Genomic DNA, 20,931 nt, shown 5'->3' on the forward strand with positions numbered 1-20,931 from the left:
TTAATGCTAAAGATAGCCATTTATCTTTTAATGTCATGAAGAAAACAGCTTGTTTCATTTCAGAGAAGCTAGTATCTTGATCCCATTTTTGCTACTCAACAACCTCTCTTCCCATTTTTTTTGGTTTTCCTAAGTACCATGGCACGACCAAGGGCAAAAGTGTTAACTTGTGGAGGTAGAAACAGAGAATCAGGATGAGCCCTCCTTGCATGGAGCTCACGTTGGATTTAGACAGACATCACATGCAGAAGGGTTTGTGTTTATGTTCAATTTATGGCAGATGAAAAATCTAAGTGATGCTTAATGAAGAGAAAGAGTCAAGATAGGTGGAAATGCTCAGGGCCTCTTTGGGGAACAAGGGTCAAGCAGATGGTCACTTCTTCGAAGAGGATACTATCTTCTTTGACCCATTGCAAGTTGTTGTCTCTTGATAAATGGGGATTATGATTTCAGATACAGAGTAATACTTTCATTTTGTTCAGCTACTTGGGTAGAGAGCTAAGAGAGTAGCTATATTGGAAAGAGTGTTCTGGAATATAGAACATTTTATAATGTTTAACCGAGTTTTAGACAGTGAGCCTAATTCTCTTTTCTGCAGTTTGAAGAGTGGATTGTAGTTATGTTTAATTCTTTTTAAATCTTCCCCCAAAAGAAAGTGCTCTGCAGGGAGGAGATAGAGGAAAGGAGTAGAGACTAATCTTCCTCTGAGGCCATGAATAGGGGCAGCACACAGTGGTGTTTTGGGATGTAAAGCTCTGCTGTGACTCTTATTTGGAGCAGCGACAGTGAAGATCATTGACGTTTATATAGTACCATAATGATTGTAAAATACTTGCATTAATGTTAGTTTCTGCCTATCAGGAATTACTGACTGTGTTTGAGCAGTTTTCCACTCAACAGAAAGAATTTCTTGTTTTGAGCTCAGACTATTGAGATTGTGAGAAGAGGGGCAGATTCTGGGAAGTAAATAATTTTTTTTTTTTAGCTTCCCTCTCATCCCCTTTCCAATTTTTCTGTTCTCTTTGCCATTCTTTTCTTTCCTTTTCTCCTTGTTACCATTAAGTATTCAGGGCTCTCTTAACAAAAGAGAAGATGCAAAAATACAAATTTAGGCTCAACATCAGGAAAAACTTCTAAATGAAGTGATAGACTGCTCTTGGAGGAAGTGTGTTTATTGCCTCTCATTAAAAGTCAGGCTATCCGGAATTTCCCTCTCTACTTTCTTTCCTTCCATCAAAAAACTCCCCTATCCTTTGTCCCAATATGACTTAAACAAGCATAATTAATTTATAATAAGGTATTAATGACGAAAATTACTTATTGTGGTTCTTCTCTACCCATTCCACTCCCTACTAGATACCATATTTACATTTTTCAAGGGACAATGCTCTTAAACTAGTTATTTCCATCAACGATAAATTTCAGATACCATCTTAAGACTATACTAAAGACCACAGGGTTGAAATAGATCAAGACTTTTTAGTCTCCTTCTTTGCCTGTATAGACTTTCATGTTTTTAGGGTTGTGGTGATAGTAGGAGTGTGCCTTTATATAGATCCATGGGAAAAGTAGAGAATTGACAGGACATCTTAGTAGAATTGAAAGGTATCTTAGTCATATCCATAGGTTTTCCTGCTTTTCCACGAAGCAATTTATCTTCTATGACTTTTAAAAGTTCTAGCAACTTCAGTTAATTGTGACCAGTAATTAACTTACTGCTTAACCATACTCAAATTTGAGTAAGGTATGAAATGTGTGCAGCAAACACATGGATGCAATCACTTCCTTTTTCCTATTCTCTCAAGCTTCCAAATAGCAAATGCAACAATTGTCTAATATTTCTTAAATGACCAAAGGTTCAAGTGGGTATATGGGGAAGGGAAAAGGAATGCTCTTTTGAGGTTTTAGAAATTGTTCTAAAATTAATTTCAAGCTCACAGATTTCTTTTTCAAGAATGTTATTTAATTTTAAATGTAAGAAAAAAATCTATTTAAAGATTCTTTCCCCCTTCTGTTGCTTTGTGTGTATGAGGAACAGATGGAACTGAAGGCATGTGATGCCATAGGCATCCTTTAGGCCTGTTAGAATGAGGTAACCTGTTCTCACATGCTATATAAGACTTAAATATTGGTTACTAAAGATTTGTACTTCTTCACTCAAGATGGACTGTAGCCATTAATAGAGTATGAACTGTCTCTAAAGCTGAACAGATTTGATCTCTTTTAACCATTTTCCTTCATGATTTGAAAGGATCTGTGATTTCATTGGTGTGCATATTCCTTCTATCAATATAACCTCTCTCTGCCTTCATCTTGCTTCATGAATTCCTTTAATCAATTTATTCATCATGTGGTGGCTAACTTTCTGGCAAAAGATACCATACCCAACTTAAAGCCAGGATTATAAAACCTTAGCTCAAAGCACTATTAGGGTAACTCGGAGTCCATCTAATCCCAACTATTTCATTTTAGAGATGGGGAAACTGAGACACAGAGTAGCTAAGTTACCTGCCCAAAGTCACAATACTGGAACTAGGATTTGAACTAATGTCCTTGATTCCAAAGGTAGTTTTACATCTATATTCTGTTAGTTCTCTGAGGTAGCTTGGTTTTGTAGTTGATGGAGTGTTAAACTTTGAGTCAGAAAATCCAAGTTTGAATCCTGTCTCAAACTCTTGCTAGTTATCTGTCCTATGGCAAAGTCTCTTAACCTTTTTTGATCTCAGTTTCCTCATCTGCAAAATGGAAGAAAGAGTGACCACTATTCAGGACTGTTCTGAAAATCAAATGAGATAATATATTTAAATCAATTTGACAACTTTAAAGCACCATACAAATATTAGTTATTAATTCTTCTTGTAGTTAATGATATTGATACACTCTCTAGCATCCCATTCAAATTCAGAACTTGCCCTTCTTAGTTGGAGTGCCTAAGCTGACATTGCTTTTCAGAGCCTATAATGTCCATGCCACCATGATATGTTTCAGAAGATGATGAGTAGAGAAATATAACTGATTTAAAGTTTTTCTCACATCTTTCCTTTGGCCAAATTATTTCTTGTTAACTGTCAAGAAGTGTATTATAACAGAAACAACTTCTTATGGGGATGGATATTATAGATGGGAAAATTTTGCATGAGGACATCAGGTAAGAGAACTGAACCAACTAATGTCTACTCTCTAGAGTTAGTACTTGCGATTTATGGTTATCCAGTTTCAAGACTCCCTAGTTATGGGGAACTCACCAATTTCCTTGGGCAAACCATATTCAACAGCCCCATTCACTAAGAAGATTTTCCATATTGTAAGCCTAAATCTATCTTCCTTCAAATTCTACTCAGTTGCTTCTACTTCTGTCCTTGGGGACCAAACAAAATAAATAAAAATCTCCTTTCCACATATTAGACTTTCAAATCCTTTTTGAGTTTGTTTTTCTGAAGCCCCTTCCTGATTAGCTGACTCTGTCCCCACTCCCTTTTTCCTCCTAGAGGTTTTATATTGCTTTGAGTAACCCCATTCCAAGGTAACTGTAGCAAGCTATTCTGATGGACAGGTGGAAAGTTCAGCCCTTCACCTTGTGTTTCAAAGTCAAACTGGCTGGCATAGAAATGAAACCATTTAGTCCAGGTATGATGGTGGCAGTGTCGACCTTTGGAAAGGATACTTATCAATCATAGAATCTTGCAGTTTTACTACAAGAAAGTCTTGAGTGGTAGTGTGATATTATAGGGGCTATTATACTGAACATCATAGGATCGCTAATACCTGGGTTTAAATCTATCTTTACTACTTTTATTTGCTTGTTGATCCTAGATAAGTCATTAAATTTCTGCCTGCCTCCCTAAGACAGGACTTAATTTCTAACCTATTACTGGATTTCATCTGTAAGAAATCATCTTGTCCAAATGTTCTAAAACCTTTTGGTTTTTTCAATAGGCATTCACAATTTCACAGAACTTTTATGAGAACTAGGTTTATCATAAGAGAAATGTCCATGCACATGGAACTCTAAAGAGTTCAAAATCTCTAAAGAAGTTTGCATATTTCTGATAGCAGGGCAAAGGAAGGAGGAGATATCAAAAATCTCCACCTTAAATGATGTGGCATGGGAGGGTTAAAGGTGTAGTAAAGTTAGGGAAAGGAAAAAACCCTTTCCAAAGGGAAATAGCAAAATGATGGTAAAAGCTGCATTCTTTCCCCTTGGGAATTACTCATCTATGAAGATAGGATGGTCCCAGCTGCAAAGGTAATGTCCTAGCTTAGTAGACACCTACTGGTGCCTCTCTTCACTTCCCAGGATACACTGGAAGTCCAGTTTGGGATGCAGACAATACATTATATCAACTAGGGTGCAAATATACTTCATTCTTGATGTGTTCAGGGCCTCCTGCATGCTCCATGTCCAGTGTTTCTGGAAAATATGACAACTCAAAAAGACAATTTTAGGAGATCCCTTAATAGTCCCAAGACCCCTTTGCACTCTCAAAAATTGAGGACCTCAAAGAGCTTTTATAGGTTATGTCTATTGATATTTACTAAATTAGAAGTTAAATTGATCATATTTTTAGAAAAATACCAATTCAGCAATCTTCACAAATGTTAGTAATTATAATAAAATGTTACCAAGAACAACATATTTTATGAAAAAATCAATTATAATTTCCAAAACAAAGGCAAAGTGACAAGAATTGCATTTTTTAAAAATATTTTTTTGCAAATCTCTTAAGTGTTTGACTTAGTGTAAAAGACAGCTGGATTCTCATCTGCATTCAGTCTGTTGTGATAAGTTGTTTTGGTTGAAAAGTAAAAAATCCAACTACAGACAAATGTGTGATTGGAAAATGGAAGAGTATTCTAACAGGCAAACCAACATCTTAGCATTCCTATAAAACCCAATTTTGACCTTGCAGACCCCTTGAAATGATTTCAGGGACTCCCTCACACTTTGAGAACTGTTGAAATAGCCCAACCCTCTTATTTTACCAGTAGGGAAAGAGGCCTCAAGGCTCTGAATAGTCCTGTAATCTATTGAGATCCCTAAAGCACCCACCACACTAAGTCTAAGATGACAGCTTCCTGCCCCAGTCTAGGAATCTCAGGAGCTGTGACAGCCGAGAGTTTGGGATTGACAAGGTAACAATAGCTTTCCAGATTGTCTTTTGTTGCTTGAAGAAGTCTGTCTGGGGGGTTATAAAATAAATGTTACCCTCAAAGAGAAAATAATGTTGTCCTTTTTGGATAACAAAAGTACAGGCTCCCTGCATTCCAGTCAATCATCTTCTATCTCCTTATATTCTTCCTACACATTTGATTGGTTATAGTTTCTGCCTGGGTCCTGCTGGAGAGCTGGTATAAGGTTTTAAATAGCCACTTCTCTCTCGTTGACCATTCCCTTTATTAGGAGTATAGATTTGCTGGTTCCACAGACTTGTGAACCTTAAGCCTAGGCTTCCCTCACCACCACCCCCCCAGAAGGCAGTCTGTTAGTCTTTACATTATTTGCATGGTATACATTGATCTAAGTTGAATATGATAAGAAAAATAATATCCTTAAGGAAGAAAAAATAAAGTATAATAGATAGCAAAATTACATAATAAGATAACAGTTTTTTTTTCTCCTAAATTGGAGGTAATAGTTTTTGGTCTTTGTTCAAACTCCACAATTCTTTCTCTGAATACACATGGTTTTCTTCATTAAATATACCCCAAAATTGTGCCTGATTGTTGCACTGATGGAATGACCAAGTCCATCAATGTTGACCATCACCCCCATGTTGCTGTTAGGGTGTACAATGTTCTTCTAGTTCTATTCATCTCGCTCAGCATCAGTTCATGCAAATCCCTCCAGGCTTCCCTGAATTCCCATCCCTCCCGGTTTCTAATAGAACAATAGTGTTCCATCACATACATACAACACAGTTTATTAAGTCATTCCTCAATTGAAGGACATTTACTTGATTTCCAATTCTTTGCCACTACAAACAGGGCTGCTATGAATATTTTTGTACAAGTGATGTTTTTACCCTTTTTCATGATCTCTTCAGGGTACAGACCCAGTAGTGCTATTGCTGGATCAAAGGGTATGTACATTTTTGTTGCCCTTTGGGCATAATTCCAAATTGCTCTCCAGAAAGGTTGGATGAGTTCACAGCTCCACCAACAATGTATTAGTGTCCCAGATTTCCCACATCCCTTCCAACATTGATCATTGTCCTTTCTAGTCACATTGGCCAGTCTGAGAGGTATGAGGTGGTATCTTAGAGATTAAGTCCAGGATTGTTAACATTTTTTATGTTCTGGTCTCGGAAGATCCCTTCTTAGGGTGATGTTTTTAAATGTATAAAATAAACTATAGATAACTTAGGAAAGTAATTCTATTGAAAAATTTAACAAAATATTTAAAAAAAACAACTTATTTGAACCCCAAGTTCAGAAATCTTCTGAAAGGCAGAGCACAGGAACACTGACATGTCATAGTACACACATACATACATGTGCATGCATGTATATATGTATGTAATTTCATCAAAGTTCTGTCTAGTTTTTGAATTACCCAATATCTGTTAATGGCAGTGGGGCATATTGTGTGTTTGGTACCGGACCATTGAATTAAAGTATGTATCACAATAAATGAGTCATGTGAAATTTTTGATTTCCCAGTACATGTAAAAGTTATGTTTATACTGTGATGTATAATGTTCAATAACATTTTTATTCCCCCCAATTACATGTAAAAACAATTTTAGCATTCTTTTTCAGATTTTGAATTTCAAATTCTCTCTCTTTCTCTCCCCCCCTCCCTCCCCTTTTCCCTTCTCTCCTTCCCTCATTAAATAGGCAAGGAAGTTGACATAGGTTATACATGTGTAGTCATGAAAAACACATTTCCATATAAGTCTAGCTGTCAAAGAAAATACAGGCAAAAAACATCCAAAAAAAAAAATAAGGCAAAGAAAAAGTATCTTCAATCTCTATTTAGGATCCACCATTTCATTCTCTGGTGTTGGAGAGCTCCTTTCATTATAAGACCTACAGAATTATATATAAATAGCATTATGTTTTAAAAAAATGGGTAAACCTTAATTAAAATATTTTATTGCTAAAAAATTCCTGGTGATGGGACTTACTTCGATGATGCTGGCTGATGACCTATCTGGGTGATTGTTTGGAAGGTTGGTGATTCTGTGGCATTTTTTTAAAGTAATAATGAAGTTTGCTGCATTGATTGCATCTCCCTTTCATGAATGATTTCTCTGTAGTACACAGTATTACTTCATTTAGAAATGGGAGTCATTCCTATCAAACCCTGACAGGGCTTTGTTAATGAAATTTATATAATGTACTTCAGTTTTGTTGTGTATCTGGGAATATACCCTGAGGGTGGGGTGGAGTAAGAAAATAACCAGTCAGTGGAGAAATTAGAACATATACAACATTTATAGATTAAATTCATTATCTTATCTATGATAATTGTTTGGCTTACTCCAAAACAATTAACTATTAGTAGCATTAAAGATCAAAGATCACCATAACATAAATGATAGTAATGAAAAAGTTGCAACTATTGTGAGAATTACCAAAATGTGATACAGAGCATGATGTGGACATAATATTGTTGAAAAAATGGCTTGATAGATTTGCTCAGTGCTAGGGTGCTACAAACCTTAAATTTGTTTTTAAAAAAAAAGTTGTCCTGACCTATGTCTTTCCACTGAGAGCAAGACTGCTGGCTTTGCACAACTCTTCCTCACTGAAATCCAATTTACTTGCAAGTCAAGATATTATCCTCTTGATGTCATTGGTTCTTAGAGAAGGAAGGACAAACAATAACAACAATCTGTTTTAAAAAAATGCAATATCTGTGAAGCACAATAAAGTCAAGTACAAGCAAACAAGGTCTTCCTGTACAAAAAGAAATTACAAATTTTTGGGGAGAACAGAAACACATGGAACTGAGAATTATGAAAGAAAAAACAATTGAATGTTCAAATTTTGTGGGATTTGGAATGTATTAAGATAAATGATGAGTAGCAATCATTTTAGAAATAGGGTGATTCTTGGAAAGGATGGGACTTGAGCCAGGTTAGTTGATTAGGTAAAATTTAGATAGACAAGAAGAGAGAAGAAGTTGGATGGAGAATGAGAGGAATATACTATCTTGAGCTGAGTAAAGGAGACAATACACTTGGATGTTTTTCATTCCAATCAGAATAAATTTAATTTGAGAAAGGACTATGGCACAAAAGTGGAAGGGGGATTTATTCTATATCCAAGTAGACTTCAGGATACTCATGAAGAACAGCAGAACCATGAAAAGTCATAGTATAAAATTATGATGTCATAAAAGCAGACCTGAGACACAGATGAAACATTTTCTTAAAAAATCAAAGGATTTAGGGGCAGCTAGGTGGCGCAGTGGATAGAGCACTGGCCCTGGAGTCGGGAGTACCTAAGTTCAAATCTGGACTCAGACACTTAATAATTACCTAGCTGTGTGGCCTTGGACAAGCCACTTAATCCCATTTGCCCCAAATCCTAAAAAAAAAAAAAAAAAAACCACCCAAAAAACAAAACAAAAAACCAAAATCACAGGATTTAAACTGGAAAGAAATTTAGAGTTTATAATCCTGTTTCTTACTTTGGTACACACGTGTGCATGCTTGCACATACACAGACACACAGACACACACACAGTACACACATGATCTTTCCACATCTACGTCCTTTAAATTATAGCCCTATATTGAAAAAATACCCCTCCCCCCAAAAATCTCTAGATTATGATGCTACTTTGTTATTTTTTTGAACATAGCTGTCTATCTCCATTTCTCTTATTCTATTGAAGAAACAAACAGATTAAGGTCATTAGGAGATGTTTTAAAGGCAATGTGTGTGTCATAGTGGAAAGAGTACAGTTTTTGGAACCCAGAAAAACTGTTATCTCTCAAATTCATGCTGGCTGTGTCACCCTAGGAAAATCACTTAACCTCCTGAAGCTTTAGGACTCTAAATTGCAAAGCAGCAGGTGGTGACCTTCATTGGTAAGTCCAGGACCCCCCCCCCCCAAAAAGAGAGAGAGGGAGAGAGACAGACAGACAGACAGACAGACAGACAACAGAGACAGACATTTACCCAAAGTTCATTGTGGCTACTGTCTAGTTTATTTCTGTCAAAGTAACATTCTGTATTTATAATCACTTTTTTGAGAGGAACTCAGAGACTTATATCTTTTATGCACAGTATAAAAAAATGCCTGGGGATTTTTATCCAGGAACTTGTCTTTTATCATTTAAAGCTTACACATACACATATATATTCTACATGTAGGAAACATTTTACAAATGTTTCATGAGCAGGGAAGGTTGATCTTGAGTAGGGTTTTTTAATCATTTTTGTGTAATTCCCTTTATCAGTCTGGTTAGCTTATAAATCCCTGCTCAGAACAAGGTTTAAAATACATAGATTATAAAGGAAATCAATTATTTTTAAGTAAAAATATAATTTTTTTCCCAGTTAAGACCATAGACCCCAGGTTAAGCAAGAGCTGTTAGTATAGAGCAGTTTGTCCAACCTGCAGCATTTTTACATTTTATTATCATACTTATTGGTAATATGGATACATTTTACTCATAAATATTAAATTCTGTACACAGCCTTTAACAAGTATTTGTTGGGCGATATGAACCAAAGGAGCTAAAAGTTTGAACATCAATGTCTAGAGGAAATAATAAAAAGGTCTTCTGGGTATAGAAACACTGGAAAAGACCATATTGGGGAGGGGATGCAAGACCAACTGAAGTCTGGAAGATTCCCTTCCAGTCTCCCCTTCTCTTTCATGTGATGGTTTTGTGTCCTGGGCAAGTTGTATAAAATGGTGATGATAGCAACTACTTTGCAGAATTGTTGTGAGCATTAAATGAGATATTTGTACAGTACTTATTGCATTGCTCTGTACATAATAAGGATTATATAAATGTTATTAATAATATTATTCCAAAATGCACAACAGTTGTTCTTTTGCATTTTCATTTGTAGGAGTTTTTTTCACTAGGAATTCCCCTTACCAGTGAAATCAAAGGCTGTGCCCCTGATTTAAAACAAACCATTAAATCACCTCATTTTTACAGAGATCACTTCTCTGGCAAACTCAATTCTCTAGAAAACATCCGGAAACCCTTTTCAAAAAAAAGTAAATGATTGAATTAAAGAGTGATACAAAGTTCTTGTAAACTCATGTAAATGCACAAGAAAACCCAAGTCCTTACCTTCAGAGCCTGCAGGTCAGGGCAGGAAGAGGTAATCTTGTTTTTAGTTTAGATAAAATTTTAGTTGAGACCTTATATGTCTTTTGTCTTTCTTACTCTATTGTGGCTCCTTTGGAGTAAAAATTATCTTTCTTTTCTGTGTTTATCTCCAGTTCTGAGCACAGTGCTTTATATGTAAGTGCTTCATATTTATTCATTCATCTGACTACATAGAACAAAGATAGAAGAAACTACCAGATATAAGCATATTGATAGCAGTAAGAGATAAAAAAGTGATACTGAGGGAGGAGAGAACAGAAACACATGTCTTTGCAAAACTAAGGATACAAGATGCAGAGATGGCCTTGAGTGTGGCATCACACAACCCTGTAACTCTTAGGCTCCAAAGCCTTTGCTGTCTTTATCTAAATGGCACATTAATACTCAAACCTTTTTAAAAGAACATAAGTAATGTTTAATATGCCTATGAATGCACATCCTTTCTAAGCTATAATTACCAGCCTTGATCAATTGATTACTTTAAAACTTAATAGCTTTGGCTAGACTCTATAGGACAGTCCTGCCTCATGTGTTCAGAATAATCAGAAATAGACATATTTCAGTCAAGCATAACTGATGTTTATAATTACATTTGTGGAAATTATAGAGTGGAATCAACCTGGTTATTCAGAAATGGTTAAATTAGTTTTGGTAAATTCTGTTTATCAGAAGAGGAATACAAGTAGCATATTTATATGTATTACATGCATATAATAGGTACCTCACAAAAGCTTCTTGAACAAATGAATGTATTAATTTAAAAGAGACCTTTACTGAAAAATATTTATCAAACCAAGCAAAAATAACATCTACTTCTGTTAACAGAAAATTCATTTCTGTAGAAAATATGACTCCCTGAAGACTGAATAAAAGAGAGGCATGTGTCCTCACCAACATTCTTCTTGTCTTATAGTCATCACAGGCTGGAAATGAGAACCCAGAAAAGTTCTACATCCATTTGCATATCAGCATTACTCTAGCTTTTTGCGAATATAACAGACCTTGTATTAATAGGTTCCCTAGTCATTGTGGAATGGAAGTGGAAAGAAAGGTCTTAGAAGACCTGAGTTCTGCTTGTTTTTCTCCTCTTTGTTGTCTGTCTGATCTTGGCTTTGTGTCTGCCTTCAACAACTCTAAATCTTATAATCTGCCTCAGTCAATCCTCAAACATATTTAAAGTTCATGTACGCCAACCTGCCAATACCTTTTATTTCATTTTGGTCTGGTAAAGATTACTAGTATTGCATCTTTATTGTAGATTTACTATGCAAGCCAATGCTGTTCCTACTTAAAGGTCTAATGATATATTTAAATGTCTAGTTCACTGAAGTCATAGGAAGCATGCTTAAAACTCAACCCCATTTATTCTCTAGAAGGCAAATCAGACAACTGCTGAGCAAAATGTGGTAAGATTAAGGAAAAGGACTGATTAAACAGAGGGTTATGTGGATGCCCTTGTGACCAGTCTATTTAAGAGACCTATGTTTGAGCATTTTGAAACCCCTGGGTTGTTTCACCCACTCACCCACCCCTTGGATATTTCACTTGTGGCCCCCGCATGGTCCCACATGGTGCCTAACAGATTACTCAAAATTCTTTTATTTGTGATCTCTATTTGTTCACTGACACTAATGAGCTTGCAAGAGTATTAGTGTCGCTATTTGGGATGTACACGAATCGGTCTGGCTGAATGCCATTCATTCCTGTGTGGGATCTGATGTTCTGTGTGTTTGTGTGTGGAAGAGAAGGAAGAGTAGCAGGGGTGGGACCGCTTTTTCCCCCCCTTGCAGCCAGTGACGTGAGCCATGCCTGGAACAATCAGACTCACTGCAAATAGGCTAGTTGAAGATGCTAGGGGAAGCAGCCTGGTGCGTCTTGAGCAGGCGCTGATTGCTACATTCTGGGGCTTCACAGACTCGTTCCAGGTCTCCTCCAGCTTTATATCCCTGCAGAGGTTTGGGAAGTGCCTTTTAATTTCGGTCCTCTAAGCCCCCTCCCCACTTGACCTTGGAAATGATTGGAGTTAACAGTGTTCAGAGTACCAGCAAGGTGCGGGTGAGAACCTCGGGTTCAGTGAAATACTCCAGAGAGGACTCTATCCGGAGGCAGTCCCACCGGTCCAAGTCTATGAAAATTTCCAACTCTTCTGAGTTTTCTGCTAAGGAAACTAAGGTAAAAAAAAAAAAAGCCATCCTAAACCTTCTTGATAGTTTTGCAGTCAGAGGAAAAATGATTTTTTTTTAAAGAAAGAAAACCTTTTTTACATTTGTTCATGTGCTAGTGGGAATTATTATGGTACATAAAATTGCTTTGCATAATCCTCTGAAGTCGGGAGAGAGCCACAGGCTTGGGGAAGGGAGCTGGACTGGAGAAAAAGGGGTGGCTACTGGGTTCAGTTCTGTAGGGAGCTTATTTGTGGGGGGTGTTGATGCAACAGTCCCCAGCCAGAGGATGATTAGGAGCAATTGTTAGTTGACATTTCAATCCAAGATTTTTATCCCAGGAAGGGCTGAATTGGCATGATTTGTGGGAGTAATGTATTTTCAGACCATTTAGAATAGAATGGAGGCATTGTGTGCCTTTATCTTTCATTTATTTTTGCTTTATTATTTTCTAGTGTGGATGCCATGTGAAATAGAGAGAGAGAGAGAGAGAGAGAGAGAGAGAGAGAGAGAGAGAGAGTGTGTGTGTGTGTGTGTGTGTGTGTGTGTGTGTGTGTGTGTGTAATTACCAGTCTGAGCATTTTTACTTAAAGCACTTTATTAGCATTTTTTTCTATATGAAAAGGATATGCTCTATTGTTAGCACGTGTTTATTGCAACTGCCCTTGGGTTGTCTGTACCATGAGTATAATATACATTTCTGTTGTTCATATGAAGAATGTGATTACACAGAGAATTGGGCATTTACTCCATGAAACATTTTCTCGAGATGCATCCCACCACCATCTGTGTGAACAGGGTGCTCAGAATCACTCCCACTCTACAGGTTTTAAAAATGGAATGATAAGACTTATGGTCTCCTAGAACTACAAAGCTAGAGACGTAGTGATCACAATGGAACATAGCTTTCCCGTAGTGACTTGAGGGTGGAAATTTGAAGTGCAGGAGCCCCTATCAAGGTGAGGTCAACCAAGGAAGCTTCACTATTGCTTACCTGACTCATATGTCTTAATTCATAAATCCACTGAACATACTAAGACACAAACACATGCGTGCGCGCATGCACACACACACACACACACACACACACACATTCTGTTGCTAGACTGCGGTCCTTCTGAGAGTTTTCTCCTCTTCCACCCCCTCCCCAACCCCTTTCAAGGATATTTAGAACACTGAGTTTAGTTTTAAAAGAAATAAGTGACAAGAAAGGTTTGTGTGTATATAGAGGTGTGAATATATAAGAATATATCTCTTTTCTTCCTCCCCTTTAGACAATGGCACATAAATTGCTAAGGCCAAGATTAGTGTTCACATGTAGCCCCAAGCCTCACTTGCTCATTTTAGTGAATAATATACATCTTCATAGTCATGTATGTTTGCATGGCATTCTATATGAGTGTTTCTATAGACACTGTTTTAGGAGACTCCATGGGCTGTCATGACTACCCTCTCCCACCATGATGCACCCTGGTGACATATTAAACTAGGGGAAGGGGAAGGAGTGGGAAACAAGGAGGGAGGAAGGAAGGGTGGTACCCCAGTGGTGGTAGCAGTAAACAGGCTGTTCTTAAAATGCTAGTCAATGCTGGGATCATTGGGGATTGGTTGTATTTTTTCATGCAGGTAGTACCTTCCCAGCATTTCATTTCCCTTCTTTTGGAATCCTTAATTGCATAGGCAGTGTTTTAACTTGTGTTTGGGATTTGCAGAGGGTGTGCCCTGTGTTCTGTTCCTGCAGAGATGCTCACATGAAATAATTTAATTAATCTGCTTCCACACCTCCACCCCCACCTCCATGGCCTTTTTTGGTTGGTTGTAAAGTACAATGTACCTTAGAGTGGTATATAAAATAGAAGTCGACACTCTTGTTTTTTTAGATTATAATGCCAATTTTTAAACAAGCGAACAAGGTTAAAGGGTGATTCCTTAGGCTGATACCATGATATACATGATGTGAAACATATATACACACATGTATATATATATATATATATATCTATCTATATAAGTATATATATATATATATATATATATATATCACATGGGGCTTGAGTGTATCTTTGAGTTCCTATTTCAAAAAATAATTCATAAGCCATATTTTTATAAGCCATATTTTAAATATGATAATTGATTCTCTTAAATAAAGATTACTTGGAGGGGAAAAAGTACATTACATAGAAAATCAAAGATAAGCCAAAATCTTGCTCTAGCCAGTTTATTCTAAAATTTCAAAAGAACTGTATTACTTTAAAAGACATAACCATACATAGTCTTATGCACATTTAGTCATACTGACATTTGCAAATGTTTATAATTCTAATTAATAGAATTCCAAATTTAGATCTAGAATTTAGATTCTTCTTGTCAAAGATTCTTGTTTCGTAGGTGAAGAAAATGTGGACTGGAATGAGTTTAACGTGACTTACCCAAGGTCACAGAGGGCAGCAGGAGGCGACAAGTACTTGGATTTGAACTCAGGTCCACTGATTCAAAGTCTAGCATTCTTTCCCAATATTTTGTGACAGTCATTGATACCTATCAGCACCTGAAAAGACAGTTAAGAATTTGGTCTTATGGAGGCGGCTAGGTGGCGCAGTGGATAGAGCACCGGCCCTGGAGTCAGGAGTACCTGAAATCACATCTGGCCCCAGACATTTAATAATTACCTAGCTGTGTGGCCTTGGGCAAGTCACTTAACCCCATTGCCTTGCAAAAACTTTAAAAAAAATTTGGTCTTGTTAATCTTAGTAAATGACCTATTTGATTTTGTCTAACCTTATTCTTTTCCAAGCATAGAAATACTTCTCAATGGTCAGAGGAAATCCTTAGTTGTTTCTCAAGGGGTTATCATTAATTCTTTATGTGTAACTGGCTATTTAATTTGATTTCTCTGGGTCTCAGTTTGACTCTATATAGAATAAAAATAACAGTATTATCCTCTTGTCTGGGCATATTGTTTAGAAGAGGCTTAGTGACTTGATAAAAGGAATTTTTCAGAAATTCTTAGCTTAAAAATATTCTGATGTTTCACCTGCCTAGTAACTACCTCACTAGTCATCATTTCCTAGATTAAAAAAATTGCTGTGTAAATTAAGAATTTTTAAAAAATTTTAATTAAATAAAAGCAAAATACAATTTCTTCTTCTGATATTGCAAAAGCTTAGGCATATTTTTCTCTACATTTTAAATGAAATGCCTGAAGAACCTGACTTGATCTGATGATTTTTAAACAGGCATTTGAAATTTCACATTAGCAGAGGCTCTCTGATTTAATATGATGAGTTAGCCTATTAAAATTCAATATCTTCATCTTAATTTACTTAATCTTCCACAAGGAATTTGCTTTTAGGTATATTAGAATCTTTTTCTTTAAAAAAAAAGTTAGTTTCTTCCCTTTTGGTTTTCCTTTGAAACTGGTTATGTATAATTGTAAAGCACAAGATGGACAGAATACACATTTTGGTAGAATATTAAAGTTGATGGGAAAGAAAAGCAGACAACTAAAAAGATTTATTCAATCTGATTTTAGCCTGGCAATTCCCTAATCTTGGAGCAAATTGATCAGCATGCTTTGGCCATGAGGTGGCAGTGTAGACCATCAAGTATATGCTTAGCCTTCTTCCATTGACTTTAATTAAATATTGGAAGCAGTTTCTTAAAGAGTAAAATTCTAGAATTTAGGGTTGTGCAGACACAAAGAACTGTGATGAAAGCCTTCATTTCATTCTGAAATGTAATTTTAGGGTATGAAAGGACTTCATGTATTTCCTAATCCATATCCCTCATTTTCTGAGTTTCACAGAGGAAAAATGGTGTTCCTATGGTCACAGATCAAATTAATGTTATATGGGTCCAGACCCCCTGTCTCCTGTTCAGTACTTTTTCCACTTATAGCAGCTCTTTTTTTATTAGTCTGCTTTATTTGTTTTGGGGAACTTGTTCAATGAAGCAGCTTAATTCTACATAAAATCTCAGAAAATTTAATTCAATTAGTATTTATTAATACCTGCTATATGCCAGTCACACTGCTAAACATGAGTATACAAAGAGGCAAAAAACACTAATCCTTTCTATTGAAGAGATTACTGTCTGGGGGGGGAGGAAGTCAATTGCTAAGCAACTACCTACAAATAAAATCTATAGGATAATTTGGAGGTCATCTCAAGAGATCTCCTTAACAGACTGGAGATCTGGGAAATGATTATTGCAGAAGGTAAGATCTTAGTGAGATGTGAAAAAAAAGGGAAAGTCAGAAGGCAGAGATGAAAAAGGAGAGAGATCCAAGCTTGAGGGACAGCCTGGGAAAAGCATTTCACAAGAAAAGTTCATGGAAAATTCATTGGGCAGATGAGTGAAAAACTTTTAATCTTTGATAGAGATTGATTACCTGGGCTGTAGGCTTACATTTTGACTATTTTAGTAAACTCTTTGAGGGCAAGGGACCATATCTTTTTCTTCTCTGTAACTCTCCACAGTACTTTGCAGGACCTTTGTAAAACAAACAAACAAAAGAACCTGATTATATATTACTTTAAAGTTTCCAAAGCACTTTCTAGATGACTTTTATTTGAGCCTTATGTCAGTCCTGATCAGTATCACAAAGATTATTATTCCCATTTTACAGGTGAGAAAATGCACTAGGCTTAATGAAATGGTTTAAGTGACTGGCCCAAGGTCATAAAAACTATTAAGAGAAAGGCTTTCCACCTAGACTTTGAGTCTAATTTTACTTTGGAAAAAGGAGCTGGAATGATGTAGGATACTTAGTGTGAACAACCCTCTCAACTCTTTTCTCTCTCTCTAATCTTTGTAGGTTATGCTGGCTATGTTTCTCTTGTTATTGTTCAGTAAATGTTAATCACTTCTCCTACTGGGAGTCAAATCTATACACAAAGGCAGCCAGAAGAAGTCATTACAAAGCTCTACTGGAACCTGTAGTTCTGGTGGGTGGTTTTAAGGCTTTGATAACCCTGGAGTAGGACTTCATCACCTCCCTTATTTTACAGAGAAAGAATAGAACTGGGGACAAGGAGGGGTTATGACTATGCATTTTCTACATACATGAAACTGTATCTCCAACTTGGTTTTCAAATATTTAGCTTTGTAATATTTAGAGATTGATTTCATAGCTACAATTAAAAATATTTTGTGCTATCTCTTGTTTATTTTTAACTTGAAAACAAGCCAGAACCAGTCTGTTCTAAGCTTAGTAAACACATTTTTCTCATTGGTGGAGGCCTCATTAACTAGGAAAAGCAAATTAGTTTCCCATTGTAAAAAGATGGACCAGAGGAAAGCTAATAGTCAGTGATTCTTATCAGACCAATTTACTCTGGTATATCTGAATAACAAGACTCCTTTCCTGTGGTCTAGAGATAGTTTCATTGGTTAGGAACTTTAGAAAAGAATCCTAGATTTTGCAGATGTGGAAATTGAGGCATGAGAGAATAGAAGTGACTTGTCCAAGTTGACACAGGCAGTACTCTTGAGTTGGAATTTGAATTGAATCCACCAGCTTCCAAGTTTTGTGTTTCTCATTACATTTTTGACTTTATAACCTTGATTTTCTTTATTTCTTTACATAACTGATAAAATCTTTTTCTGAATTATTGTTTTTTTAAAAAAAAATAATCTTTTATTGGTTCACCATTGCCTGCCATATAAAGCAACCAAAAAAAATCTCCTTACTCTGAAAACTAGAGACCTTCCGTAATCTGATACCAGTTTAGTTTTTCAGCTCCATCTTCCCATCACAGTCTTTCATGCTCTTTGTATTCTAACCAAAGTGGACCACCAGCAGTTTCTGCCTTCTCCTGCCACCATGAATTTGTACTGGCATTCCCAGGGCTAAGAGCAGCACAGTTTTTGCATATCTCCAAAGCCTATCTCCCTTTTATCTACTTACATGTCTTCTCTGATCCCCTATGTACACAGGTTCTCTCCCTCCTTACATTTTTCATGCACGTCTCCTTTGTCCTCATCACTTTTTCTCTTTTGTTGATTGATGTACATGCCCTTAGATTGCAAGTTCTTGGAGGACTGGAAATTATTTCATCTTTGCATCTCTAGAGCCTTGTACATTGTGCCATGATATTATTCCTTGTTGTATTTCTTCTCAATAAATGTTGAATGCTGCCTGGGAGGAAAGAACATTTTGATATCTTAGGTCATCGCTGTGGGTAGCAACTTACTTCACTTGCTCAGCCTGTCTTGCTAGAACCCTTATAACTGCCTAATTTTGTGTGTGTGTGGGCATGTGTTGAAATTGTAAATGATAAAATAATGTATGGTTTTTCTTGATTTGAATGAATATGAACTTTGGTAAAGAGGCATTTCTTCAGCATCCATCTAACCATTCATTAGGGGAGAAACTTGAAGAACCTGTGTTGATCTTTGTTTGAACTTAATTAAACTTTACTTTGATCATCCTCCATCCCACTCCTACCTCCAAATGTCTGTCATTCACCAAAAATTGAGTAATGGATTAATTAATATGTTTTCTTTTTAACTCCATGTCTTTAAAATACCTACAAGGTATTTTAGTTTTCCATCCTGGAGAAGAATGCTTTATACTTAAAAAACCCTATATTCTCAAAGTAGCTGCTTGAAAATGTATTCAGTTCCTGAACTGAAAAAGAATGATCTGAATCCAGGTTATTGTCATCATTATTTTGGACACATCAGTTTATAATATCATTCTCCTCAGAGTCCAAAAATCCAAAAAGGACATGGAATCCTGAAAAGCATTAGGGCAGTAAAGAAAAAAAAATGATAGCATTTCCTAGACAATGGAAAGAGATCAGAGTTTAGTGATGTAATTTGAGATGAACATTCTGGAACTTCTAGAGAGGTATAAGTAACCAAGGAAACTGTGGACTGTGTTGGTTCTGGGGCAAGAGAGTCCACCACGCTACTTCCCAAGATCCTTCCACCTGGCTCCTTCCACTCATCTTTGATTAGGAAGGTAGTATGGAACTGATCTTTAATTGTGGTTAAACACTATGGGGATGAGTGTACTGTTGTTTGTCCTCATTATTAAACTTTTGAAAATTGTTTTATTTAGTTGTCCATACTGATGTGGACAGAATGAGCCACTGGACAACATGGACAAATCCTCAATCATTTATTACCTGGTAATTATTGTATCTTTGATTTTAGATCATCAGTTATGTTTAAAATAGTCTTATCCTTCACATTTCTGTTTCTCTCTTAAAACCTCTATACCTGTTTTCCTTGACAGTAATTTGTAGTGGGTTCTTATAGCCCATATTGCAAATTTCATGGAATGTTAAAACTTAAAAGGTTTTTAAAAGTATCTACTTAAACTTTTTCATTCAAAAGAAGGGAAAACTGAGTAGTGAAAAGGGAATGTAATTTGCCCAAGGTCTCAGAGCTGGGGCTTTGAATTTATATTATCAAGATCATTATGATTTCAAACAGGTTGTGTGTATGTTTGGTTTTTTTTGTTGTTTCCAAATACATTTCTTGGGAACTTTTCATCTATTGGCTAAAATCTTTCTAAAAATAGTAACATCTCATTTTTTTATCATATAAAATTCTCAGATTGTTAAATACTTGAAGTTTACTGGAAAGTTAAGTCCTCCTGAAGTTGATTTTGAAACAGTGGTGTGATTGTAAAAACACAGATTCATTTATAGAAAATGACTTAATCATTTTATTGGTCATTTAGGCTTTTATAAAAAATTATATGCATGCCAGTTGTTTTTTTTTTTAGGGTTTTTTTTTTTTTGCAAGGCAAACGGGGTTAAATGGCTTGCCCAAGGCCACACAGCTAGGTAATTATTCAGTGTCTGAGACTGGATTTGAACCCAGGTATTCCTGACTCCAGGGCCAGTACTCTATTCACTGCCCTACCTAGTCTGTTCTTGTTTTTAATATACATTCAATTCATTTGCATGATCTTGACCTATAGAACCTGAAAGTCTTTTGCCTTTCTAACAAGTAACTCAGGAAATGACAGCCTCAACTCATTAAAGCATTAAAGGAATGAAACACAATATCTTCTCCTTTACAAATAATTAGACTTCCTTGACCTATTGATGGCGTTTGGTTCTATCCCTTTCCCCTTCCTCTTAGGATCTTTCTCCATTGATAATTACCTCCCTCTAGAAAGAATATTTTAACCTTTCTATCTCCACTGACTCTTTATGTTTGTCAGCAAATATGACAGGTCTCCTTTACCCTAAAACAATTTTCCCTCAAACCTTCTCTCCTGTTCTTTTAACCTATGCTTAATGCCACAGTTTAGGATGATCCACTCTATCTTCAATCTGGCTTTCATTGCTGTTATTTGAACAGTGGCCCTCACCAGTGACTTCTTTAATGATAAATTTAATTTTGTTTCTCTTTGCTCAAAAATTTTTATTGTAATCCTGTTCGCCATATAGTCAAGTTCAAATAACGTAATTTTTGCATTCACGGCTCTTTTCAATCCTGCTCCA

The 20,931-nt window shown here is 36.2% G+C and overlaps 1 protein-coding gene across 11 annotated transcripts in view; it reads left to right on the forward strand.

Moving 5' to 3' along the window:
• PSD3 (pleckstrin and Sec7 domain containing 3) overlaps positions 1 to 20,931 on the forward strand; it is a 765,972-nt gene that overhangs the window by 594,813 nt on the left and 150,228 nt on the right. Inside the window, exons 1-2 of one of the 11 annotated variants that reach the window (XM_074209087.1) lie at positions 17,624 to 19,433; positions 19,533 to 19,602. The exons of 9 other annotated variants lie outside the window; for them this stretch is intronic. In XM_074209087.1, the coding sequence (XP_074065188.1) occupies positions 19,573 to 19,602 (30 nt within the window). In that variant the 5' untranslated portion in view covers positions 17,624 to 19,433; positions 19,533 to 19,572. Of the gene's footprint in view, positions 1 to 10,366; positions 12,477 to 17,623; positions 19,434 to 19,532; positions 19,603 to 20,931 lie in introns of those variants that run through there. One more of the 11 variants, XM_074209088.1, reaches the window with a different exon arrangement.

Source organism: Macrotis lagotis, chromosome 1 (assembly GCF_037893015.1).
Source record: "Macrotis lagotis isolate mMagLag1 chromosome 1, bilby.v1.9.chrom.fasta, whole genome shotgun sequence".
Taxonomy (NCBI): Eukaryota; Metazoa; Chordata; class Mammalia; order Peramelemorphia; family Peramelidae; genus Macrotis; species Macrotis lagotis.